At 44.1% G+C, this 27,924-nt stretch overlaps 1 protein-coding gene across 1 annotated transcript in view; it reads right to left on the reverse strand.

Annotated features, from left to right (window-relative positions):
* LOC126095669 (uncharacterized MFS-type transporter C09D4.1-like) overlaps positions 1-27,924 on the reverse strand; it is a 570,358-nt gene that overhangs the window by 4,247 nt on the left and 538,187 nt on the right. The window contains exon 3 of the mRNA XM_049910425.1: positions 16,910-17,054. Within this exon, the coding sequence (XP_049766382.1) occupies positions 16,910-17,054 (145 nt within the window). The remainder of the gene's footprint in view (positions 1-16,909; positions 17,055-27,924) is intronic.

Raw genomic sequence — 27,924 nt, forward strand, 5'->3', positions numbered from 1 at the left:
GTAAATATCGCTGAACTACGCATATTGTCGAAATATTATGCAAACAAACATTAACATTGAATACTGTCTGCCCGAGAAATAAACAACTATTCGCCAACTTCAAGATAAATACTGCTACAAAAGCAACTAAAATATTTTTTATATCATTGTTTCTACAACTTAAAAACATTACAGCTTGACGACAATCGCAGAACGTCTGGAAAAGCTTCAGTTATTATTATATTACAAGAACGTAAATAGATTCTGGACAAAATGGGTGGGTGTGGATTGGGGGGGGGGGGGAGATATAGGGCGCACTCGACTCGAAAGAATTCAAGCAGCACACTGAAAAAATCTTTTAGAAACGAACGAATGAACGAACGAACGAACTGTATAAAGTGCTGTCATCACTTACTACTTCTGCTCTCCGCAAACCCGTCCACATCGTTCCGTATCGGAACTGGTTTCCATAACTGAGTATCGCCTGAGTGATCAGATTGAGCGATATTTTGCCATTTGGGCTACTAATGATAGAATTTTGTGCAAGTTTTTGAACAGATGCAACTGTCATCGATTGGGTGATATTTTTGTTGATAAAAGCGATATTTGGTACACACAGGCGAATACAAGTAAATTTTTATGAACTGATTGTAATTTAATGTTACTTTTTATGATGTTTACCGCTTCACTGTCTGTGAAGCACTTAAATATTGCAACCCCAAAATTCTACCAGTCTCCAAATAACGACTCCTGTGCTAATATTTAACTGCTACTCATAGGCAATTAGACTAGTGTAGTAGTGCGTACCTATTTTTAAACTGTCATAACGCTAGCGGACAAATTACAATCGATTTTCGTCTTCTTTCTTGTTACAAACTTACCCACAACTAGAAATTATCACAACAGCACTCAGCACAAAACCAATAAACGGCAATACTCAAGTTAAATTCAACTGCAGGTAAGAACTGAACTGAACTGATGAACAGAACAAAGACTGAGCTCAAGTAAGGCCAAAAATGCACAGTATTTGGTCAGGCTAAAGTATGCACGGGCGGTAGCCGACAATGCTATTGGCCTCGTTGACTATCGATAGGGCGTATCCCGTTTTCGTCCCATGATTGAAAACCAAAATCTCCTTTTTTTTTCCTATGTGGTAACTAGGTCGTGTATTATTTCGTTTAGGTAGTGGGGAGGGCGGGGAGGGGGGGAGGGGGGGAGGGAATGGGGGGCGGACCCCTGGAACCCCCTGCAGCTACGTCCTTGAAACTAGTTGGAATTTAGGACAGTGAACTCTTCCACCAACTTCTGACTGATTTGCTTCATGTCGTCCGACACAAGTCAGATTGTACAAGCCTACAAGTTGTCGGCACACTCGCTCAAGAATACGGAATTTGATATTCTTGAACAACCTTGCATGACAAAGTCAAGGATGCCTCAGCCAGCTTGACCATACCGAATGTCATTACGAGGAGCCTTATATTTTGACGTTTGCCAAGCCTTACAAGCTGTTGCATCTAACAGTGCCTGATGTTTGTCAAGCTTTAAAAACCATTGCTGCGGTGAAATAAAATTTCAATCCACTGAAGAGTCTTACTTTACTTTTTCGTGTCCGGCGAGGTTCAAACCCGGTCCGGCCATCCTGATTTAGGTTTTCCGTGATTTCCCTAAATCGCTTCAGGCAAATGCCGGAATGGTTCCCCCGAAAGGCAAGGCCGATTTCCTTCCCCATCCTTCCCTAATCCGATGGGACCGATGACCTTGCTGTTTGGTCCCCTCTCCAAAACCAACCCACCAACTGTGTCCAGAAAACAAGCCATAGTCTTTCAGCCCCGTATTGGGCCACTTCCAGACCTCCTTTCTCGTTCAGCCACAAGTCGTCGACTTTTCATCTGTAGTGATAGTACGAACAGGCCAAGGGGACCACTATCTCGCCCAAAACCATAGTCTCATTTGTCGTCATATACATGACCATGACCCCACTTGTTCATATTTGTTTTCACAGGGCCGGCCGCGGTGGCCGTGCGGTTCTAGGCGCTCCAGTCCGGAGCCGCGCTGCTGCTACGGTCGCAGGTTCGAATCCTGCCTCGGGCATGGATGTGTGTGATGTCCTTAGGTTAGGTAGGTTTAAGTAGTTCTAAGTTCTAGGGGACTGATGACCACAGCAGTTGAGTCCCATAGTGCTCAGAGCCAGCCATGTTTTCACAGGGGCGACCCTGTTCTTATGCGGTTCAGGGTCCTTCATCTTTTCCATGGTGTTGTGCAGCCACTACGCACTGCCTGTGCTGTGGATGGCCAGATGGTGGGTCTTCAATGGCCGTGTTCAGAAACCTACGGGATCTCAGCCGTCCATGCTCACACTCAGTGCCAAAGAGAGGATGTCGACCATCGATGGTTTCTCTGAGTCTCTCTGCGAATTCGGGAGTCGTTCCTCGGGAGCTGGGACCCAAAGACCAGCAGTTCGGTAAAGTTTTTGTAGCGACTTGGGTTTCATACACTTTGTTGTTATTCGACATGTTTCATTAATGCTTACATTGACTTTCTTCGCAGGGATTAACTGGTCTACACTAGCCTGGTGTATTCAGGCTTAGCGAAGCAAATTACTTGTACGGTGGTTCACACGATAGTAGGTTTTGAACCGCATCTTTTATTTACAAGTTTTCATCAAATATTTTTAGAGGCCACAATTTGACTGAAGTGTGCAGCCCTACGTACACACTCCAGAAGCTACTGTATTAGTGCACGGCATAGCGTACATAGTTCCATTGTTATCGATTTTTGTTTCTACTCCATTTGTGTACTGAGTGACGGAAAAATGACTATCGACACACTGACGAGTAGAGCAGGATTTTAATGGCGTAAAAACCACCGAAATATGCAAACCCTTATGGCCTATCAACAGTTTTATTTCGATGAACATCTCCAGATACGAAACGAGGTTTTCGACCAAAAACGCTAGGGGTCACGTGCTTCGGCATGTGAAAAAAAGTCAAAGTCTTAACTCTTGTATCGATCGACATACTGAAGCAACCACAATGTTTTAAAAATAGAACGATATACCTTTTTAACGACACCCGAAAGCGCTCGAAAAGACGAGCACAATCATATAATGCTTGTTACTGTTGAAGCTGAAACTCTTCCCAAAATAATCCGGGAAATATATTGAAACTGAAAGACAAGTCGGCCGGAATCGGCTATTGCGTTGTAAAGACGCTCATGCCAGAGTACGCCATTGTATCCAGCCTTTTGACTGTTCACCTGTCTGCGCTGCAGAAATAGAGGAAACTTGTTGTCTATCGGCAGGTGTTTTCTGCTTTAATATTCCTCGCATGCAGACATGTACAAAAATGCTCCTTTTATACAGCGAATGGTGGCGCGAGACACATTGTCAAGGATCACGCAGAGGATTGTCATTCGCTTCTTGCATCGACATAATTTCCGCCTTTAACATCTATCACTAAATCAGCTACCACTTTGAGGATGAGATTTCGAAAATCGTATAGCATTTTGTCGGGTTGATCTGCATCTTTTGGAAGACGACACTACGTTTTTCCAACTTTTGTCTTTACCGAAGAAGCAACGTTTACGAACCACGGTGATGTAAATTTATGTAACATGTAGTACTGGGCAACTGAAAATGCACGCTGGCTTTGCCAGGCACAACAGCAACGACCGTGAAGCGCAAACCTGTGGTGCGGCATCATGGGAAATTCCATTGCGGGACTTATCCCAGGGATGGTAAATAGAACTACGTATGCACACTTGGCTACAAACATTCTGTCTTTTCTAGAAGTAGTACCACTGGTTGAGTGACAGTGTATGTGGTGGAACACGATGGCCGACCACCTCACTCTTCACATGTTGAAACACAAATACTGGAGGAAAAGTTTCCTGACCCTTGGGTAGGACGCAATGCAGCAGTACAAAGGCTGCCCATGTCTCTCAATTTGACTCCTCTTTATTTATTTCTGTTGGGAGAGCAATGACAGATGCAGTCTACCATGAAGCTCCTACTACCGCAGATGATTTGCGCAGTAATGCAGCATTACAAAGGCTGCCCATGTCTCTCAATTTGACTCCTCTTTATTTATTTCTGTTGGGAGAGCAATGACAGATGCAGTCTACCATGAAGCTCCTACTACCGCAGATGATTTGCGCAGTCGAATCGAGTCTGTAACGTCGTGATGCAAGGTCAGAAACATGATCTCAGGCATTCTGCACAAAACTAAATCGGATAGATTAAAATGCACTTTAAGAAATAGCTAGGTTCTTAACATGAGTACAAAGAGAAATATAAGTTTAAATTATAAAAGATAACGGCAAATAAGCATGTGAAATATGTAGTACAATGAAGTTAAACAACACTAGCATGTCAAAAGAAAAAAGTCGGGTGCACGGCGAGCATTCCAAGAAGCCATCTACGAGAAAGTTCTAAGATGCCATAAGTCCATATAACCATACAACAAAATAAAGAAAAAAGATGAATACAAACGTTCAGGACCACAGGTAACAGTAAGTAGTAAGAAGATATTTGTCCGGATGATATGACATGTGCGGTTTTCAGATAATCAGATAAATAACACGCTAAAAGTAGGTAAGATAGGCGACAAACATAATAAATTTTGGAATGTTGACGTCTGTAGGATAAAAAAATGGTTCAAATGGCTCTAAGCACTATGGGTCTCAACATCTGAGGTCATCAGTCCCCTAGAACTTAGAACTACTTAAACCTAACTAACCTAAGGACATCACACACATCCATGCCCGAGGCAGGATTCGAACCTGCGACCGTAGCAGCAGCGCGGTTCCAGACTGAAGCGCCTAGAACCGCTCCGTCTATAAGGATACAATGCAGTGATCGCGAGGTGCTTTATCTTGGACAGGCGGGCGGGAATTATAACATTAGTTCCAAGGAGCACACACAGCCACAAAACAGAACTACATTTGGACAGGACCCTGCTATGGACAAGCATTACGTAATTAACGTAGACTACAATATGCAGCTTCAACGCACTCAGAGATGGAGGAATAGGAAGCGCCGCCCTTTAAAACTTCTTAACGAACAAGATGAATATGCAGTCAACGCCTGTTTCTCATTATACAGGGTGAACATAATTCAACCGAAAACCTGCAGGGACGAATTCCTGACGGGAAACGGAGTAAAAAGGTCCTATGAACATGTGTCCAGAAATGCATCGTTGCCACGGTAGATGGCGCTGACGAGTGAAAGTTTCTCAGACCACGTGCTGTGTGTTCCGTGTGTGTTGCAGGTTCAAAATGACTCTAAGCGCTATGGGACCTAACTTCTGAGGTCATCAGTCCCCTAGAATTTAGAACTACTTAAACCTAACTAACCTAAGGACATCACACACATCCATGCCCGAGGCAGGATTCGAACCTGCGACCGTAGCAGTCGCGCGGTTCCAGACTGTAGCGCCTAGAACCGCTCGGCCACTCCGGCCGGCTTGTGTTGCAGGCTGTGAGTGTCGCAGCGTACTGTAAACAGCAGAATGGTCCGGTATTCGCGTCGGGAACAAGTCGAAATGGTGTTTGTTTATGGCCAACCACATGAAAACGTCGAGAGGCAGTACATTTATACAGAAACAAGTATTCCCACAGACACCAACCACATCACACTACATGTCAAGCCCTTTCTGGGAGTCTGTGAGATAATGGGTCACTTGAGACAGACGAAGCTGCAGGGCGTTGTCGAACTGTGCGTACACTAGATTTGAAGGGTCGGGTTCTACAGGATACTAAGGCGAACCCTTGTACAACCTCCAGGTAAGTGGCTGTCAACATTGTGCAAGCCAATGTACGATTATATGTATCCAACATGACAACCGCTACTGTCCCGTAACACCTGCAACGAATGCAAGGATTGTCAAACAGGATTTCGCTCTGCACGAAGTATTTTCTCCCAGGACTATTTGCTGTCGTTGCACGAACACCGTCCATTTCCGGTACGTTTTCATAGGACCTTCTTTCTTCCATCTCCAGCCAGGAATCCGTCCCTGCACTTTGTAGGTTTTATTACTGTTCACTCTGTATTTTATTTGCTTACTCTGTTAACTGCCTCAAGATGTCTATGATTGCTAACCTTCTAGACTTTGCATGCTACGATACTGCTTGTAATGGTTCAAATGGCTCTGAGCACTGTTGGACTTAACATCTATGGTCATCAGTCCCCTAGAACTTAGAACTACTTAAACCTAACTAACCTAAGGATATCACACAACACCCAGCCATCACGAGGCAGAGAAAATCCCTGACCCCGCCGGGAATCGAACCCGAGAACCCGGGCGTGGGAAGCGAGAACGCTACCGCACAACCACGAGATGCGGGCTACTGCTTGTAATAGTTGATAGCCAACTATTACGTACATTTTTTCATAAATACGCACATTTCATCTTTTTAAATCACTCTGAAGATGACCGTAATGATTGAAACCGATAACTGAATAAACAAATATTTGTGATCAGAGACTGTTGTAGTATTTACGGAGTTTTGTAATTAGGTATCTCAAAGAGAATTCCGTCCTCCATATCAAGCAGCAAGGATACCAAAAGCAAGGATACCAAAAGCAAGGATACCAAAAGCAAGGATACCAAAAGCAAGGATACCAAAAGCAAGGATCATGTTGTAACGGAACATATTAAAGGCTTTACTGTACCGAAGTATGCGATACCCTCCAAATTCAACCAGCTTAACGAGTATTTATGATTATAGAAAAGTTGTTGTGTATGTTAACAATGATTGCGTAACATGTCTCCATAAACAGTCAACCCATTAAATTATACTGAATAACTAACCCACGCAAAAGTTAATATTACTTGATCACTGATACAGCAAATGTCATCATGTAAAAACACTGAGTTCATCTTAAATAATTAATATGAAGTACGAAATATAGTGTACAACTTAGGTATTTTGGATCTCCTTAAATAAAAATCACCCAGTGAAACCTATTTGTTCACTAGGAGCGGTTTCACTTAGTATTCACGAAATCAATCCTGTTTTAGACGAAAACCAATGTATTTCTTAATAATTCATGTTAATTACTTATTTATGCAAATTAGAGAAGTCAATTGACAAACTTCTAAAAAACGGACTTTTTGTAACAAAGAATTATTCTGTCAAGTCAACAAATCTGTCTGTCATTTTAATAACATGTTAAATTATGTCACTCGATGCAAATTTATAACTTTTCTGCACAAATTATGATAACAGATGTACATGTGACTTGTAAACTATATCTCTTTTTAGTAGTTCTTTGACAAGGTTATAAATACGAGCAGCAAGAAGGGTCGAGAAGCAGTCGGAATGTCACTTTGGTACAGTGTGTTAGTGTGTTATTGTTTGAGGTGGATAAACAATGCAAAGAACATGTAAAGGAAGTTGTGTTGTGTCATAGTCTTTGGTGGACAGTGGAATTAAGATGGCCACCAGAGAAATAAATATTTGAAGTTTACATATTTGTTGGTTTCGTTCATCCTTTATCATCAAAAGCACATAAAAAACACGGGACCTCATGTTTTTAACCCTAGACAACCAGATTTTGAGCCAGCATCAACATCGAGACACAGCAGCGATCCAGCAAGCAGCAGTGATTACTACAATGCATTTTAATGGCGCCAACCTAACATCAAGTGCTAACAAGCTCCGTAAATGGGAGTGAAATAGTGCGATTATAGCAATTAGCAATATCTACGACCAGGCGACCATTACAATGTGCAAGCCGACTCACACTTTTGTCACATGGCATCCGGAAAGTCAAGGAATCAAGACCGTCTCTTAGATGCAGTGCTGCTTTGTCTCCAAAAGCAGTTGACTCAGTACCAAACCTACGCATGCTATTGAAAATACCGTCGTTCGTGGTATTGTGCGAAATTTTTGACTGGATGGAGGATTTATTGGTGGGGAGAGCTTAGCCTATATCTTGGATGGAGAATCAGCTTCAGATGTAGAAATCTTCAGGTATACCCCAGGGAAATATGATTGAACTCTTGCTGTTGAGCCGGCCGAAATGGCCGAGCGGTTCTAGGCGCTTCAGTCTGGAACCGCGCGACAGCTACCGTTGCAGGTTCGAATCCTGCCTCGGGCATGGATGTGTTTGACGCCCTTAGGTTAGTTAGGTTTAATTAGTTCTAACAAGGGAACCTCCCCATCGCACCCCCCTCAGATTTAGTTGTAAGTTGGCACAGTGGGTAGGCCCTGAAAAACTGAACACAGATCAATCGAGAAAACAGGAAGAAGTTGTGTGGAACTATGAAAAAAATAAGCAAAATATACAAACTGAGTAGTCCATGCGTAGAATAGGCAACATGAAGGAGAATGTGAGCTCAAGAGCGCCGTGGTCCCGTGGTTAGCGTGAGCATCTACGGAACGAGAGGTCCTTGGTTCAAGTCTTCTCTCGAGTAAAAAGTTTAATTTTTTATTTTCCAACAATTATCAAAGATCAGGCAATCATACATAATTAACTTCGCTCTCCAAAATTCCAGGACATGTTCAGATTTGCTTGGACATATACAGGATTTGACGGTCTACACACGGAAAAATATGAAAACGTTAAAAACATATGTTTTGACAGAGCACAGGGAAAACTGTGCGACTGTGAAACTGTTGCATTCATTTGTTACAGTTTGTGTGACAAACTCTTATGTTTTCATCACTTTTTTGGGAGTGATTATCACATCCACAAGAAAACCTAAATCGGGCAAGGTAGAAGAATCTTTTTACTCATTCGCCAAGTGTACAAGTTAGGTGGGACGACAAAATATTCCTGTCATGTGACGCACATGCCGTCACCAGTGTCGTATAGAATATACCACACGGATTTTCCTATGGAGGAATCGGTTGACCTATGACCTTGCGATCAAATTTTTTCGGTTCCCATTGGAGAGGCACGTCCTTTCGTCTACTAATCGCACGGTTTTGCGGTGCGGTCGCAAAAAACAGACACTAAACTTATTACAGTGAACAGAGACGTCAATGAACGAACGGACAGATCATAACTTTGCGAAAAGAAAAAAATTAAAATTTTCACTTTGGGGAAGACTTGAACCAAGGACCTCTCGTTCCGCAGCTGCTCACGCAAACCACGGGACCACGGCGCCCCTTCACTCATGTTAACGTTGATGTTGCTTATCTTGCGCATGGACTACTCAGTTTGTATATTTTGCTTATTTTTTTTCGTAGTTCCATACAACTTCTTCCTGTTTTCTCGATTGATCTGTGTTCAGTTTTTCAGGGCCTATCCACTGTGCTAACTTATAAATAAATCTGAGGGGGGTGCGATGGGGAGGTTCCCTTGTAAGTTATAGGGGACTGATGACCTCATGATGACCTCAGCTGTTGAGTCCCATAGTGCTCAGAGCCATTTGAACCATCTTCCTGTTGATGCCGTGTATTAATTACCTTGTAAACAATATCAACACTAACTTCAGACTTTCCGCAGATGACGCAGTTATCCTTAATGAAGTGCTGTCTTGAATAAGCTCCATAAATATTTTGTCCTATCTCAGTCAGATCTCAAGCGGTGTAGTGATGGCAACTCGAGTTATATGTTTAGAAATGTGAGCCTTATAGCGGGACGGAAGTGAGGAGGCGGGAGTGAGACGCATTCTGCACTGAGAAGTACGCAGAATGCTATGCGGCGTTGCCAGTTTCCATGCGCTACAACTGTGGAGTACCCTGATAACTGCCAACACTGGCGTGAGCTCCACATTGGGCTCTGTTGTTCTTCTGACTCTTCCTAGAGGAATTTACGTGGTCCAGTTACGTTACTGTGACCACCACCCATGTTCGACGTCAATGCGGCGCAATAACCACTCAGAGGCAAAAGGTGGCAGCACTATCGGTGGAGGGTACATAAAGCATATCGGGCGGGACGCGGAAAACAGTGATGTCGCTGTCGTATTGCGTAAACAGAAAGATTTACCTGATGTCCAAAAAGGCATAATCATCGGTTTCCGGGCGAAGGGTGGAAGCATTTCCGAAACGGTTACGTCTGTAAGCTGTTGGCGTGTCACCATGGTTAAAGTACACCGTGCATGGCTAAATGGCGATCCAAAACTCGCACCGAGGCAAGTGTGGTGCAATATGGGCTATAATGACGTGTGAACGAGGGCAGCGGAGATGTGTACGGGTGAATAGATGTGCAACTATAGAGCAACTGGCCACACAGATGAAACAAGGGGCTTCAAACAGTGCCTCTTCAATGGCCGTTCGGCGAAGTTTTCAATGTATGGGGTTCTGCAGCAAGCGGCTGGTTCATGAGCCGATGCTAACTACTGTTCATCGTCGACGAAGGCTGGAATTTGCACATGAGTACCGCAAGTGAACGTCAACTGAGTGGCTACAGGTGTCCTTTTCAGATGTATCACGTTTTATGCTCCATCGGACACATTGCCTTGCCCGCATCTCGTGGTCGTGCGGTAGCGTTCTCACTTCCCACGCCCGGGTTCCCGGGTTCGATTCCCGGCGGGGTCAGAGATTTTCTCTGCCTCGTGATGGCTGGGTGTTGTGTGCTGTCCTTAGGTTAGTTAGGTTTAAGTAGTTCTAAGTTCTAGGGGACTTATGACCACAGCAGTTGAGTCCCATAGTGCTCAGAGCCATTTGAACCATTTGACACATTGCCATTGGAGTGTACAGCCCTGCGACAATAGTCGGAAGTGTCCAGGTCAGAGGAGAGGCGGGCCAGTGTGGTCGTGCGGTTCTAGGCGCTTCAGTCTGGAACCGCGTGGCCGCTACGGTCGCAGGTTCGAATCCTGCCTCAGGCATGGATGTGTGTGATGTCCTTAGGTTAGTTAGGTTTAAGTAGTTCTAAGTTCTAGGGGACTGATGACCTAAGATGTTAAGTCCCATAGTGCTCAGAGCCATTTGAACCATTTTCAAAGGAGGGAGCGCACTGGTATGGGGAATTCTCTGGGCGCTATCTTCATTCCGAAAGGCAAAACGGATCAGCGGAAGTATGCATCCATCCCTGGATACCATGTGCATCCTACAATCAGTTTCTTTCTCCTCGACACGACGGTAACTCCCAGCAGGAAAATTCAACATGTCAGTCAGCTCGCAGTGTACAGGCGTTCTTCGAAGAGCACCAGACTGAGTTTATCGTAGCCCCTAGTCCCTGGGTTCGAGCTCATTCGAGAATCTGTGGACCACTTTGATCGGTCTGTACGCATCAGCTGAGAAACCCACCGCATCTTGTCATTGCACTGGAGCCGGCATGGCTCCACGTGCCAGTCGGCACCTTTCAGAAAGTCACTGACACTCTTCCTGCACGCCTTGCAGTGGTCCGCACTGCAGAAGGTGGTCATTCAAGGCTTTAACACGAGGTCACATGTGGTCTGGTCCGTGTATATCCTCAGGAAATTATACTCGTCGCTTATTGAGATAATACTTTAAGTGTATGCTTTATGCGACCTGTAATGAATACTACAGTGGCTTAGTGCCTTGACCATGTGAATAGTTTGGGTATGCTGCTGTTGCAGTGAGCATGTTTGCAAATAAAGTAGGTATGGTAGAGAAATTAAACAAAAGCAAATACGAGGGTTATTTGGAAAGTAAGGAACGATCGGTCGCGAAATGGAAAATACAGTGAAATACCTATGAAGCTTTGCACAGATGCGTTGGGCGCTGTGCCTAGTACCCCCATCGATCGCATCATGTCGCTCTTTTCAGTTCAGAGCTCACAGTGAGAACGTAAAGATGGCTAGAAATTAGCGTCTCCTTCCAAGTATGAGGGCCTGGCGAAAGATTTCGCCTGAAGCTTTGCAATCCACATAACGTAACTGTCATGCGGCTCGTTCTACATGACAATTCTTGGCCGCACTCTGCAGGGGCAATGAAGATGTTCCTGCAGCGTTTTCGATGGGAGGTGTTTGATTGCCCACAATACAGCCCATAATTGGCTATCCCTGAGGTTCATCTCTGCTGAAATGAACCGCTGGCTATGAAGATAACACAGGGCGAGTCAAAAGTCCTTGGACACCTCCATAGGTTGGAAGATTAAAGGGGAAATTGAAATGTGATGATGGGAACATAGATTTGATGTGGGCCGCAACTTTTGGAGTGAATTTCATTCATGGCCGCCATCTTTAAATCCGCCATTTTGGATTCAAGTCTTCTTCATTAATGGGAATGGGGGGAGTATGACACATCAAATAACACTCACTTGAGCTCTGTAATTTAGTGGTGTAATTTGTTTTTGTCTATCTTGTACAGTTTAGAGGTTATTAATGTTCAAAGTTGTACACGTTTTAGATCCATTTTAGATCACTTGGATCAAAGAGAGACATGAGTTGGTATCAAGGTAACTTTGAACAGTAATAACTTCTAAACTGTTCAAGGTAGGCAAAAACAAATTACACCACTCAATTCCAGAGCGCATGCGAGTGTTATTTCCCATTCCCATTATAAAAAAATGACTTCAAACCAAAATGGCGGATTTCAAGATGGTGGCCATGAATGACATTCATTCCAAAAGTTGCGGCTTGTGTAAAGCCTATGTTACTATTGAGAGGCACCCACATGCCTTGCTCATACTGTGGCATCAAGCAGTCAGGCCTGCAAGATGAGTGGTCTGCCAAGCGAGTGGACTCATTCTTATTTATCGAGTAACAAGTTATTCTCCTGTTTGAATATTACGCAACGGGTACGGAAACGCACATCTGACTATTAGTAATTTACACAACGCTGACTGTTCACTATGCACTGGCAATACCACATTTTATTTCTTATTTAACGGCTTTGATCAACACGTGGCCATCGCACTGAATATGAATGGCACACACATTATAAATTCTGGGTATCGTGACAACATACTATTCGAAGGAAAAAGCCACCAATCTTTTTCTTTTCACTATCTTATTTATTCCGATAAATTCTATAACCTAAACACTCAAATTCTATAACCTACAACAATAACATATGAGAAATTCCGCCCAGTGGGCATGGCTTTACATTGGTGATTCTCTATCTTATGGTCTCGTTATTATTTAACGCTACAGTGCACTTTCTGGATAGGATGGTGGATCTTTTTCTATATCTCACACTTCGACTCTCACACCCATCATTACGAAAATTTCCTCCAGACCGTGCGGTACAAAAAGGAACATGCATAACCCAGTGCCACTGAAACTATCTTGTTACTCTCCCATGCCAACCACACATACTTAAATTTCATGAAATACATCACACTGGCAACATGCAATACAAAGAATAGTCACAACGTTATAATCACATCACTTTCAGCTTTCCCACTTCAATTAGTATTCGTCCCAGTTTCACACGACACTGCCCCACTTCGTAATTTTTCTTTCCTACTATGAACTCTGGAGGATATATGCACGTCTTCCTGTGCAATGCAAGCCAAGTGGCGTTGCTGGATAGACGGCTGACTCACCTTGCTTCTCTCTCTCAGAGTATTATAGTTTGAATCAAGCGTGACACGGAAACATAACACGCAAAGTAGTATTAAGACCATATTCATCACACACGCGAGTCCTCAACTGATACCATGGATGAGTACTTCTCTTTATCCTTTGTCTCATACACAGATTGAGACCCACACAGTACTAACCACGTGGAAGTACTCGTCTCTAATTTCAAGTTCTGCACACGCCATTTATTAAATATTTCCAACTTATAGTACACGTGCTAGTAATTCAGCTTAACTTAAGCACTCGGAAGTATTTCAACTTACTGCTACACGTGGTTTCATTGTGATCATTGGTCACTTCCCAAGATTACTACGATCCCCTTAATATTACCTGCCTGACATTTGATTCTCCCCACAAAAGTTCCTGAAATAGAGAAATTATTATTCTAAACTACTCGTAAGTATTTCACATGCATACCACGTCTCCACTCTTTTGTCTTTACGGAGCACACCTAAGACAGGCCTTACCAACACTAGATCCAGCGGCAGAGTGCTGAAACATGGCCGTTCTTCAGGTCATCTCGCACCTTCGTCGAGGTGGGGGAAGACCATGCTACCCATTGGTCAGCCACATTTCAGGTGCTCAAAGCTCCGGTAAATTTCATCTCTTTGGTTCCACCAAAGGTGACCAAAAGATCGTCTCAAAGATGGTCATATACTCACATTCACTATCTGCAGTTAGCAGACGACCATACATTCATTCATTTCACCGATCTCACCAAACTGGATGTAGGGATTTATTTTGTGGGAGTGCACATGTGATCAATTAAATAAATAAATTGTCATTCTTTCCCACACTGGTATCCGGCTTCGCTGTATTAATTGAAATTGAATTATTATTTAAAAAAATATGTTGTACTGACAAGAATAACGAAGAATGTTGTACCTATTTTCAAGGTCGGGCGGTTCTGTACCCTTTCACTATCATCACATTTTAATTTTCCCTTTAACCTTCCAACTTACGAAGGTGTCCAAGGACTTTTGACTCGCCCTGTATTTTGACACAGACAACGAGCTGCAGTCCAGAGTAGAAAATTGTCGGAAAGCACTGGCGGCTGTCGTCTATAACGAGGGAATTGAAAAGTTGGTACAACGCTACGACAGATGTCTAAGTCTGAGCTGCGACTGTGCTGAGAAGTAGCTGCAAGGAGTAGCTAACCATTGCAAATAAAACAGTTTTGATTTTCACTGTGGTTTCCATTTCGCGACCTATCGTTCCTTACTTTCCGAATAACCCTCGCATGTATACGGGAAGCGAATGTACAGGCTGCATGTACACAAGACCTTGCAAGACAACAGAAGACCACAACATAAAATGACCGCATGCGACACAGCACAGAAAGCAAACCCACTCACAAAACAAAATGCCTCATACGCACCTGTAATACTAAAATATTGCGCAGAATAGGAAACATTTGAAAGAAATGGGAACTTCAAATGGGATACAGAACAGACAAAAAAAAATGGTTCAAATGGCTCTGAGCACTATGGGACTCAACTTCTATGGGTCATCAGTCCCCTAGAACTTAGAACTACTTAAACCTAACTAACCTAAGGACATCACACACATCCATGCCCGAGGCAGGATTCGAACCAGCGACCACAGCGGTCGCGCGGTTTCAGACTGTAGCGCCTTTAACCGCTTGGCCACCCCGGCCGGCACACAACAGACAGCACACCATAGTAAAAACTCGGAAAACAGAAAACACTGGACCCATGCTGAATAGATTAGGCATATATGAACTTACATGCAACTCTTGTCAGTCACCATAAACAGGGCACATATAGAGGAACTTTAAGACAAGCTCCCATGGCACATTTGCTGGTCACCGAATAGCCCACAACCAAAACCGGGCAAACATACAGGAACTTTGAAACAAGATAAAAACGTAAAGCCTTGTTTACACGACAACACTAGGTTGCAGGCAACTACGCTACCGGCCACTGCGCATGCGCGCAGCGCGTTTGCGCAACTCGTTGGTGAAACTAAACACTTTCGGCGTGTTTCAACTTTGGCGACACTAGTTGCATGAGTTTTGAGGTTGTGTGTGTTCGTAGAGTGTAGACAAACTGAAATATGAAGTGGTCGCTTTTTGGATATCTATGCTTTGCATCGGTGTTTGTGGGATTTCAGTGATGCTGATTACAAAAATAAGCAGCGTATTGCTGCCGCTGACACCGTCATGTGCGATCATAACATAGGTGGTTTGACAATATCTGAGCTGCAGGGCAAAATTGAGTTAACAGCTCATATACAACTGAATTAAGAAAAATACAAGCAAGTGTAATTCCAGCTATGCCAGTTCTCTCGTCTAAAAGACTAAAATCCCATCGTTCGAATTGGCCAACTCTTTGTTAAGGAATACTGTTGACAAGAGGGAAGGCTATACAAATTCAATAAGCTGCATTCTTTATTCAATATTCATCTATTTAAAACGTCGCTGCAGTACTTCCCATTCACATATGTTTGAATTTTGTAATATTGCCACTGTACAGGTCTATCTTCGAGAGAGTAGTTGCAAACCATATTCTTCTTAATGCGGCCTGCTTCGAATAATTATTGTTGCTAATGTTAATGTTAATAATTATTGGTGTGAATGCAAAAGGGTCATAGCCAACTAAAAGTGTATCTTATAGCATGCCCAGTGTTCTCGATTGTAATGCACGCAATATAATACGTAATTTCAGTTCTGGCGACAGTGGTTCATGCATTGCAGTACCTTTATTCCTTATGGCATAATTAACTCTATTTAGAAGAAACGTGAACAGGTCTGGTGACATTCTAAGGTAATTAAAAGAACTTCCCGGATCATCCGTTGTAAATTATTTCAGCAACGATGCTGAGCAACCAAGCTGACGTCTTTTATTCACCGAGTCACGAATCGAAACACATTTCTTATTTTTTTTTTCTTATGCAGCGATTCCACGCAACAAACTTTAACTCAATCACAACTCGTGCGACGTGCAGCTGCCAAAACTTCCATTTCAGACACGACTCAGGGACCCACAAAACGACGAAGTGTACAGTGGTGTCGCCGTGTCTACAGTGATATATGAAGGGCTTATTTCAATAGTGGTACAAGTGCATTTTTGTTCATTTTGAGATTCAGAGTCCTAAAGTTAAATGAGCGCTGAAAAATCGGCAATTGAGATACCAGGAATATTCAAATATATGGCTTATTGCTAGATGTGAACCTTTCTTTCTGTTTGTTTGGGTCATTAATTTCAGAAGCATTATAGGTAGAAAAGTGGAGGTAATGGACTTGTACCACTATTGAAAAAAAGCCCTTCATACGAAACGACTTGAGTGCAAATCATTCCGCGCAGCGAGTGGCGCACCCAGTGTCGTTGTGTAAACAAGGCTTAAAAGATGTAAGAAGTAAAAGCTCCCACAGCACACTTGCTGACGGCCTAATAGCCCACAACCCCCACTCCTACGAAGCTGGAGTCCCGAGTTCGAGGCGTGCACTGGGAGAGGGACGTACTCACGCGCAACCACGACGATGAGCAGCACGGTGCAGAAGCCGGCCATCAGGTAGAACATGAGCGCGAACTCGCTCCCGCTCGCCTCCATGTCGCCCTCGTGGTACTTGACGATCAGCGGCGGCAGCAGGAACCCCAGAGCCACGCCCAGCTGCAACCACAAGCGACATTTCTGCTGAGGCCGGCGGCTGTCAGGCGTCGGACGCTGCGTGCCGTTTACACACGAAAATACACAAACGTACAGCGTGTCCATAAACTACCTCAACAACAATAGGCTTCAATAATTATAAAACAAAACTACCGCTTGGATATCTACAGTGATGAGCCAAAACGGTACGACCACCTTCTAAATACCTCCTTAATCCACTACTGGCCATTAAAATTGCTACACCACGAAGATAACGTGCTACAGACGCCAAATTTAACCGACAGGAAGAAGATGCCGTGATAGGTAAATGATAAGCTTTTCAGAGAATTCACGCAAGGTTGGCGCCGGTGGCGACATCTACAACGTGCTGACATGAGGAAAGTTTCCAACCGATTTCTCATACACAAACGGCAGTTGACGGACGTTGCCTGGTGAAAAGTTGTTGTGATGCCTCGTGTAAGGAGGAGAAATGCGTACCATCACGTTTCCGACTTTGATAAAGGTCGGATTTTAGCCTATCGCGATTGCGGTTTATCGTATCGCGACATTGCATCTCGCGGTGGTCGAGATCCAATGACTGTCAGCAGAATATGGAATCGGTGGGTTCAGGAGGGTAATACGGAACGCCGTGTTGGATCCCAACAGCCTCCTATCACTAGCAGTCGAGATGGCAGGCATCTTATCCGCATGGCTGTAACGGATCGTGCAATCACGTCTCGATCCCTCACTCAACAGATGGGGACGTTTGCAAGATAACAACCATCTGCACGAACAGTTCGACGACGTTTGCAGCTGCATGGACTGTCAGCTCGGAGACCGTGGCTGCGGTTACCCTTGACGCTGCATCACAGACAGGAGCGCCTGCGATGGTATACTCAACGACGAACCTGGGAGCACGAAGGGCAAAACGTGATTTTTTCGGATGAATCCAGGTTTTGTTTCCAGCATTATGATGGTCGCATCCGTGTTTGGCGACATCGCGGTGAACGCACATTTGAAGCGTGTATTCGTCATCGCCATACTGGCATATCACCCGGCGTGATGGTGTGGAGTGCCATTGGTTACACGTCTCGGTCACCTCTTGTTCGCATTGACGGCACTTTGAAGTGGGCGTTACATTTCAGATGTGTTACGACCCGTAGCTCTACCCTTCATTAGGTCCCTGGGAAACCCTACATTTCAGCAGGATAATGCGCGACCGCATGTTGCAGGTCCTGTACGGGCATTTCTGGATACAGAAAATGCTGGACTGCTGCCCTGGCCAGCACATTCGCCAGATCTGTCGCCAATTGAAAACGTCTGGTCAATGGTGGCCGAGCAACTGGCTAGCCATCCAAGCTCTGTTTGACTCAATGCCCAGGCGTACCAAGGCCGTTATTACGGCCAGAGGTGGTTGTTCTGGGTACTGATTTCTCAGGATCTATGCACCCAAACTGCGTGAAAATGTAGTCACATGTCAGTTCTAGTATAATATATCTGTCCAATGAATACCCGTTTATCATCTGCATTTCTTCTTGGTGTAGCAATTTTAATGGCCAGTAATGTAGCTTATATGTCCGTCTTTGGAACCAATACGTCGCTGATTCTGCGTATCAGGCATCCGAGGTTTGTGGAGGTACGTGTCATTAGATATCTGCGCGCATGTCATGTAATTCGCGTAAATAACGGGCCGCCCATTTACGTACGCGATGATCGCGCCCGCTAGCGACCCGGATGGGTTTCATAGGTTTTACATCAGGAGAATTTGGTCGCCGAGAAATCAACGGTAATTTACTGTAACGCTCTTCAAAACCACTGTAGCACGGTCCTGGGCCGGAGACACGGTCAGTTATACTGCGCAAAGTTGACACCACTATCGGGGAAGGCATCAAGCACGAAGGGATGCAAGTGCTTCGCAGGTGTCAGCACGTCCTCGATTACTACCGCAAGAGCCGTGGAAGCGCAGGAGAATGTCTCGCAGAGCATAATACTGCTCCCACAAGTCTGCATCCGTGGTTCGTTGCCCATTTCAAACCGCCGTTCACCGCGATGACGACGTTTGTGGCGACGACCACCGACTTAGTGTAGCAAAAATATGGTTCACCTGAAGAGCTGACGGGTTTCTACTGATCGATGGTCGATTCCCGATGGTCCGGTGCCCACTGCTGCCGTAACTGACGATGTCATTGGGTGAACATGTGAACACGTACGGGGTATTGTAACCTCCCCCTCACTTATCGACCTTAATGACAGTGAAAAATTAAACCGCGTGTACCTAATGGAAATTTGGGAAAAGCAATCGTCACCGAAGTTAGACTGTCGGTAAAGAGGGAGGAAAGGGTTACATCTAAATGACAGGAAAAATGCTAATGAAAGTGGTGGAAATTAATTTTGAAAAGGGGTAAAGTTAATAAACAAAGTAAATGTGCAGCTGTTACATTAACAATCAACTAGCGGTAATTAGATATTTGAGATTTGGGGGAAATTACGGTCGCCAGTCCTAAGGACAATTACTATACTAACTGAAAAAGAAAGATTATTACACATATAATTAGCACTAGAAGCGTGGCAACTGAAGGTTGACAAGTGTAGTGTGAAAACTGAAAGTTTGTCAGAAGTAATAAATTTCGCTACACTCTGACTTAATTTAGCAAAAGAATTAATAAAACCGGAAAATCGAAAGTTAATTTAGTGACTGAAGTTAATAGTGAGCTTTCTTTCTGAAGCACATCGAAATTCAGTAAAATACGGTTAGTCTTGGAGTACCTCAACAATCATTTCAAAAGCTACTTGAATCTACGCAATTTAGAAATAAGAGATTTAACTTTGAACTTGAATTAAATGATTCTGAACAATTAACAATAGTAAAATTTAGTACGTACCAAGCTGAGCTGCAGTTACAGGTAAGCTAAAATATGGTAACAAAACTCGCACTCTTAATTTGTGCTTTTGTAATCTAAGGATTGTAGCCAGCTATGAATACTTTAACTGAACTTTGAAATTAAAGTAGTGAAATGGAATGATTGTACTTTAATGCTGGCGTCTGAATTTGAACGACACTCGGGTTCATTCCGGAAAAAGAAGGGACCCTGCTTGGTAATGCAATTGGGACAATGAGCAACAAAGGTTCATGCTAAGTTGCTGTATTTTTGTGATGCAACAGTTTTAAAAGCTGAGGTCTGCCATTCAGTTCTAAAACTTTACGTGCTTCCAGTCTTCCCTGTTGGTTGATTGAAGGTTTGAATCCGTTGGTCGAGGAGGTGGCGATAGTCACTCATTGTCGGCCGTCGCTGTTGCAGAAGCTGGATGCTGACGCGCCTTCTTCTCGACACGGTCACCAGACGAAACGGGCTCTGGATGTGCGCCAGCTAATGCTTCCCGTCCGCGACACCACGTCAGAAACTATCATCGCAAGTCGAGCACAATTACATGCTGCCAAACCCCGAAAGCGTGGCAACTCGCGGGAGCTTCAGACAACACACCTGCTCCACTCGCTACTCCAGTCAGACTCTCCCTCTCTGCCCGCGCTCCACGCGACAGAGTTAACACTACCAAAGATCCTAAACACTTTGGTTCTCCACACGACCTACCGACGTATTCGTTCGATAGCATAGTTTTCCCTAGGCCAGACCCAGCGTATAAATACAAATAATATTCACAAAACAAACCAATTATAAATCGACATAAATGCATATATATACAAATAGTAAAACAATTACCATATACAAAGACACAGAAATGTTATATCTTCAGGTCACAAAACAAGGAAAAATCTATAGTACAATAGATGGAAATAGAAGGATATGCATTTCCGGCGTTACAAGCTGCTGCGGAGCACCATGTTTAACAATGTACGATGAACGGCGTGCTCGAAACACGCATCAGCATTGTGCTCTTTCGACAGAGATGCCGCAGGTCACCGTCTATCCTACTTTACAGAGCAGACAAGCCTGCAAACCCCACGTTCTGTGAAGAGTCGTGGACGTCCAGTCATTTTGCGCCTATTGGTAGTTTCACTATCTTACCACTTTTCGCAGCTGCTCACGACAGTAACACGTGAACATTCGTCCAGCTTCGCCGTTTTCGTGAGACCCGTTCACAGGCTCTGCGTAATAACAATCTGCCCTTTGTCGAAGTCGTTTATTTCAATGGATTTCCCCACTTGCAGCCCATATCTTCACTAGGGCTATCGCCGTCCCTGTATGCTCGGCTTGCTTACTTTTGCTACCGCGTCACGTGCCCGCAACGCTGCGGTGAGCAGTAGTCACAATATTTTGGCAATGTTATTTATAAATCGTCTTGATTGCAAAAAATGTTTATTCATATGACCGGTTTCGTTTCCCTTAGTACCATCTTCAGGTCTGTAATGATAATGATACTAATGTAGTATTTCACTGATGCAAATCTCTTTCATCCTATCCAATCAACGTCAAATGTACCAGAACGTACCTGCAATTTCGGTTACAGGAGTAACCCGTCCATACAAACCTACCTTCACATGCTGCGTCACATCAAATTGCTTGGTAGAATGCACGCCATTTATATTAATTATAAAACTATTACCGACAGGTGGCGTCTGGTACATTTGTTACATTACATATGCTCATACTGTATTAAGTAGATATTTGTAATTTACTTTTGTGGTGTGCGTACTGTAAGACCTTCGGTACACACACCATCAGACTATTTGACTCGTCGCTCTAACGAAGTAGGCGAGTATCAGCAATATGTCTCGTGGTCTTATTGTGGCGTGTTTATCTTCTTCCGTTAGGTCAGACGATAGAAATGCCATTTGCACGCTTAGAGTACCAGATTGACGGTGGCCAACTTAAAACAGAACTTGATTAATTTTCACACACATTTATTAAAATAATAACAAGCATAAAAATAACTTAACTTGGTTCTGGATGCTATTTACAATTGACAGTCCGAAGTTCCATTGGTCTTGGTACGTTAATCTTATTCCCACATATCTCTGATACTTGACAAAGTGTCTATTCATTTATCTTCATGGCTATGTACAGAAATATGATAATCTTACTAGGCGCAGACAAACTTGACCACAGACTAATGCAGACAAATGCAGACTGGTGTAGACAAATGCAGACTGACTAATCGAAGGTCTGTACACTCGTTATAATACCTCGGGCGTTCAGGTATCACTGCGCGAATGTGACCCGCGAGGAGAAAAGGTTCTACGTTAGCAGCAATCTCATTGGCTGCGTTACATATTAATACGCGGATCGGCGGAAGCAGAATTTGGTCCGTCTCTATGACAGAGCCATCTCGTAGTGCGGAGACGGACGAGCGCTGCGCCTCCGCTGTTGTGCTTAGCGGGGCGCGCTATGGTGGGAAAGTTGTGTACGCGCTGACTACGCGGAACTATGTACACAACAACTTTTATCTCTAAAAATACTTCATTAAAAACTGTAGATGTCAAGGTTAAAATATGTGCTTGTAAATATTAAAATACACAGTAAAATTATCATTTTTATACGATCTAAAAACAAAGGGCGATTTCTATATCCACAGCGCTGGTGTAGACTTGGTTTCCTTCTGGCGTCGTTGACGGGACCCTCCTGCGAGGCCCTCTTACCCACGGCGATGGACGTCACACGACTGGGCGGATCGCGGCACAACACCGAATGGCGGGAACCACGGAAGCAGACCATGGAGGAAACCAAGTCTACACCAGCGCCGTGGATACAGAAATCGCCCTTCGTTTTTAGATCGTATAAAAATGATTATTTTACTGTGTATTTTAATATTGACAAGCACAGATTTTAACCTTGACAAAATGGTTCAAATGGCTCTGAGCACTATGGGACTCAACATCTTAGGTCATAAGTCCCCTAGAACTTAGAACTACTAAATCTAACTAACCTAAGGACATCACACACACCCATGCCCGACGCAGGATTCGAACCTGCAACCGTAGCAGTCCCGCGGTTCCGGACTGCAGCGCCAGAACCAGTAGACCACCGCGGCCGGCCTAACCTTGACATCTACAGTTTTTAATTAGGTATTTTTAGAGATAAAAGTAAATTATAAATATCTACTTAATACAGTACGTGCATATGTAATGTAACAAACGTACCAGATGCCACCTGTCGGTAATAAGTTTTATAATTAATATAAATGATGCGCATTCAGCCAAACAATTTTATGTGAAGCAGCTTGTGAAGGTTGCTGTATATTGACGGGTTACTCCTGTAACCGAAATTACAGGTACGTTCTGGTACATTTGATGTTGATCGGATAGGATGAAAAAGGTTTGCATTAGTGAAATACTAAATTAGTACCATTATCGTTACAGATCTGAAGATGGTTCTATAGGAACCGAAAACTGTCATATGAATAAACATTTTTTGCGATCAAGACGGATTATAAATAACATTAGAAAAACCAGTGATTGCGGTTATCCCATCAGATATTATGTCTGTTTTTGAAAACAATGTTTTGGCTCATCAGTGTAGTTAAAGTGCAGGTACTCATGGAGGTCCAATGCTGGCTGTAATTATCGTATGGCAGTGAAACTTTGTAGACATGCTGATGAGTTAAAGCGGAAACGATTTACGGTGGAAAAAAACTAGTTCCTATTTTGGCCACCAGGTGAAAATCTGGTGCTGTAAACTGTTTGTATGATGTTATGGCACTCACGCTGTCATTTTACAATCGATAACGTGAATGAACAGTATGGCTATCGAGAGGAGAGACCGTGCACTGTTTTTTATTGGAAATATTTTACAGAAACAGATGCAATTACAGTGCTGCATGGAGGGAGTACCGCCGATTGAACGGTCTGAGGAGAGGCGCGATGTCATTTAATGGTTTGAAGAAGAAGACAGTGAAATACGAAAACACGGGTGAGTTTGGTGTGTCATCTGGAAGACAAAGGCATCCTATCACAATGGACGTAGTTGTAACAGACGGTGCAGCACGACGTACCCCGGGTAGAGTTCGTGCTCGTATAGTGTCACGAGAGTTGTCCATCCCATAGTCAACAGCACCGACACTTTTGCTGCATAATTTACACTGGTAACCGCGCAAGATCCAGACGGTACAGCAATTGAAACCTCTTAATCTGCAGCAAAGTTCTGAATTTGCTCTTCGGTTTCTGGCACGGATCAAAGTTGATGACATGTGACCTGGCAGTATTCTGTGGAGTGGCAAGGCTCATTTTACAGAACAGAATGCAGTGAACACACAGAACTGCCGAATTTGGGACACCATTACAAGACGTGTTTTGCACTAAAAGCCATTGCATTTGGTCGTATATGTGAATGTCTGGTGTCGATTCACAAGCACTTTTACTCTTGGTCCGTTCATTCTTGATGAGAATACACCTATAGAGTCTTTCAGGTGTACCATGGCGTCTGCACGTTATTGAGACCTCATTGTACAGCATGTGATTACTGCTTTGGAAGAGCGCAGTTGTGCGGAAACCACTGTTTTCTTTCGAGGTGGGGCAACATCTCATGTCGCTCGCTCTGCGTAGGATCTGCTTAATGTGACCTTCCACGAACGTGTTATCTCCAGAGGTTTCCCAGTGCATCGCCTGATCTGAATCCATGTGACTTTTGGCTCTGGCGGTATGTAAAAGAACACTTTTAGCAGGTACACGTTTAGCCTCTACCTGATCTGAAGCGGCAGTTAGTAATAAAATGAAAATCATGCCTTTCTGACTTGTCTGACGTTTTCTGCCCACGTCCCGTTCCTAATCCATTACATACAGAAACATTTCTGTACGTCTTTCTTGCATGGACAACGCCAGGTTTGCACCTGGTGGCCAAAATTGGAACTAAAACTGTTCCAACGTAAATTGGTTCCTCATTAACTCATTACAACATCCGTCAAATGTCGCTGCCATACAGTGATTACATCCCACACTGGACCTTTGTGGATAGATAGTTTCACTTTAATTATAAACAATAATAGCTCTCGTCAAGTGCATGTGTGAAAACTACACATGCCAGAGTCAACATCGAGGTCTGTTTTCAGATCCAATAGTAGTGAAAACAGGAGTTAAGCAAGGCTGCATGCTCTCACCGATACTTTTTAACATAGTACTTAATATTGTAATGGCGCAAGCAACAGATAAAGTGAGAGGAATAAAATGGATCAATGGGACACATCTTGAAGACCTAGATTTTGCATATGACCTTTGCCTTCTATCCCACAGCTTCAATGGCATGAAAGAGAAGCTAGAAGATCTGAAATCAAAGCTTAAGCTTGGGAGCCAGATAATTGAAAAGGTGGATAAATTTTACTACCTTGGAAGCATGATTACACCAGATGGCGGTGCAACAGAGGACATTAACAGCCGCATCAACAAAGCAAGAGGAGCTTTTGCAACTCTACACTCTATCTGGAGATCGAAGGAAATATTACTGAGAAACAAATTGCGGATATTTGAAAGTAATGTAAAATCTGTGCTCCTTTATGGATGTGAAACATGCAACGTGACAAAACAGTTAATCTACACGCTGAAAACATTCAACAACAGATGCCTGAGGAACATCCTGGAGATACGGTGGCCAAACGTCATCTCTAACGAAACTCGCTGGGAAAGAACAAGCCAGAAGCGAATTGAGCTGCAAATCAGATGTAAGAAGTGGAGATGTTTAGGACACACTCTTAGAAGACGAAAGGAACAGATTCCGAGAGAAGCACTTGACTGGATCCCGCAAGGACGACGGAGACGAGGCAGGCCCTAAATGACATGGAGACGGTCAGTTGAAGCAGAAGGCCATCAGCAAGGAATAGGATGGAAAGAAATGAAGATACAAGCAAAAGACAGAACAAGATGGCGATCCTTTGTTGCAGCCCTATGCTCCATATAAGGAGTTAAAGGAATTAATAAATAATAAAAATATAAACATCTGATATAAGAGGAAATCGAAAAGTTTCCGTTTTAGGGTGCTGGTGCAGCATATATGCAACGTGGCTCGACTTCGAAGAGGGTATATAAGCACCGGTGTGCAGCCAAGAAATCAGTGTGGCATTCGTGTCTTTCGGACACGCGTGCGGTAAATTAGGAAATGTGACGGCGCCGTCATTACCAAATTCGTCCAAACACGACCAGCGTGCTATTTATTGATCTTTTCTTGACTGCCGAAGGACGAACACCAGAAGATATCCATCGAATAATGGAGAATGTGTATCGGGCAGCCTGTCTGTCGAAAGCCGCTGCTGTGGAATGGTGCGCCAAGTTCCGTACTGGACATGATTCTACACAAGACGCCGGTCGATGTCTGAGGCCAGTCTCATCTGTTACGCACAACAACAACCGGCTTTTGATGATGTGCTTAGAGCTTTCCTTCGTACAACCATTCGTGCACTAGCAAAAGATCTCGACCTCAGATTAAGTTGCGCGCAACACATTATTCGGCAGGAGTTAGGCTACCACAAGGTCTGCATCCAGTGGATTCACCGAGCATTCAGTGCCGAACAAAAAACAAACCGGACCGTTATTTGCCTGATGCGCCTGCTACACTTTGCTTGAGCGCATTCTTGCAGTCGACGAAAGTTGTCGCCACCACTGGGAACCGGAGTAGAATACGTCGACGATCCAGCGGTGTCATCCACCTCGTCGTAAAAGGAGAGCCAGTCATCTGCTGCAAAGGTGACGCGCAGCCCAACCTGTTATTCTTTTCTTGGTGCCGAAGGAACCGTTGTTTACTGATTTCAAGGAACCTGGGGTTTCCACCACTGGGGAAAGGTATTGCGCAAAGTTGGAGAAACTACGACATGCAGTTAAGGCGAAAAGTCCTGGAAAACCACGACAAAAGCTGCTACTGCTTCATGATAACGCACATCCCTATATCGCAAATGTCGTAAGGTAGAAGTTACGCCAACTCAAGTGGGAGGACTAGAGCACGCTCCCTATAGTCCTGGTCTTTCCCTACCCGATTATCACGCCCCTGCTCCCTTAAAAAAGGCCTTGAAGGGTCGACGATTCCTGACGGACGAGTATGTGCGGCAGGCAGTTACAGACTTCTTCACTCAGCAGCGCAATGTGTTTTACCAAAAGGGTTTCCAGAATTAGATTTTCACTCTGCAGTGGAGTGTGCGCTGATATGAAACTTCCTGGCAGATTAAAACTGTGTGCCGGAACGAGACTCGAACTCGGGACCTTTGCCTTTCGCGGGCAAGTGCTGTACCATCTGAGCTACCGAAGCACGACTCACGCCCGGTCCTCAGAGCTTTACTTCTGCCAGTACCTCGTCTCCTACCTTCCAAACTTTACAGAAGCTCTCCTGCGAACCTCCCGAGTTCGAGTCTCGGTCTGGCACACAGTTTTAATCTGCCAGGAAGTTTCACCAAAAGGGTATCATCAACCTGGTGCGTCGGCGGGATGATTGCTTCAATATTCACTGCTATTTCGCCTGTTTGGCACACCGATTCTGGACTGCACGGCCTTCGACCGGAAGCTTTTTAATCGCCCCCTGGTTTTCAACATGTGACGAAGATACCTCAAAGAATTTTTTTAATTTCTGTAAGTGCCTCACATTTGACAAAAAATGAGTTCGCCACAGGTGAAATCTCACTGCGTAGCTGGTTGACAGAGACGAAGTTTGATCCCGGGTGAAATGAAATTTTTGGACCCAGTACGGAATGAAACTACAGTTCCGACCGCTTGTTCGGGCTTAGCAGATGTCGTTTATGGAAACAGTGTCCTCCGCACGCAGTGGGCAGGTCGTTCATGTGTTTCGTATGTCAACGTGGGCAAATTTTCAAGAACAGAACAATTTGTACAGTTGCCAGAGAGTTGGAAATGCCACGATAAGTATTGTACAAGCCTTGCATAACAGATTAAAACTGTGTGCCCGACCGAGACTCGAACTCGGGACCTTTGCCTTTCGCGGGCAAGTGCTCTACCATCTGAGCTACC

This window comes from Schistocerca cancellata, chromosome 8, assembly GCF_023864275.1.
Source record: "Schistocerca cancellata isolate TAMUIC-IGC-003103 chromosome 8, iqSchCanc2.1, whole genome shotgun sequence".
NCBI lineage: Eukaryota > Metazoa > Arthropoda > Insecta > Orthoptera > Acrididae > Schistocerca > Schistocerca cancellata.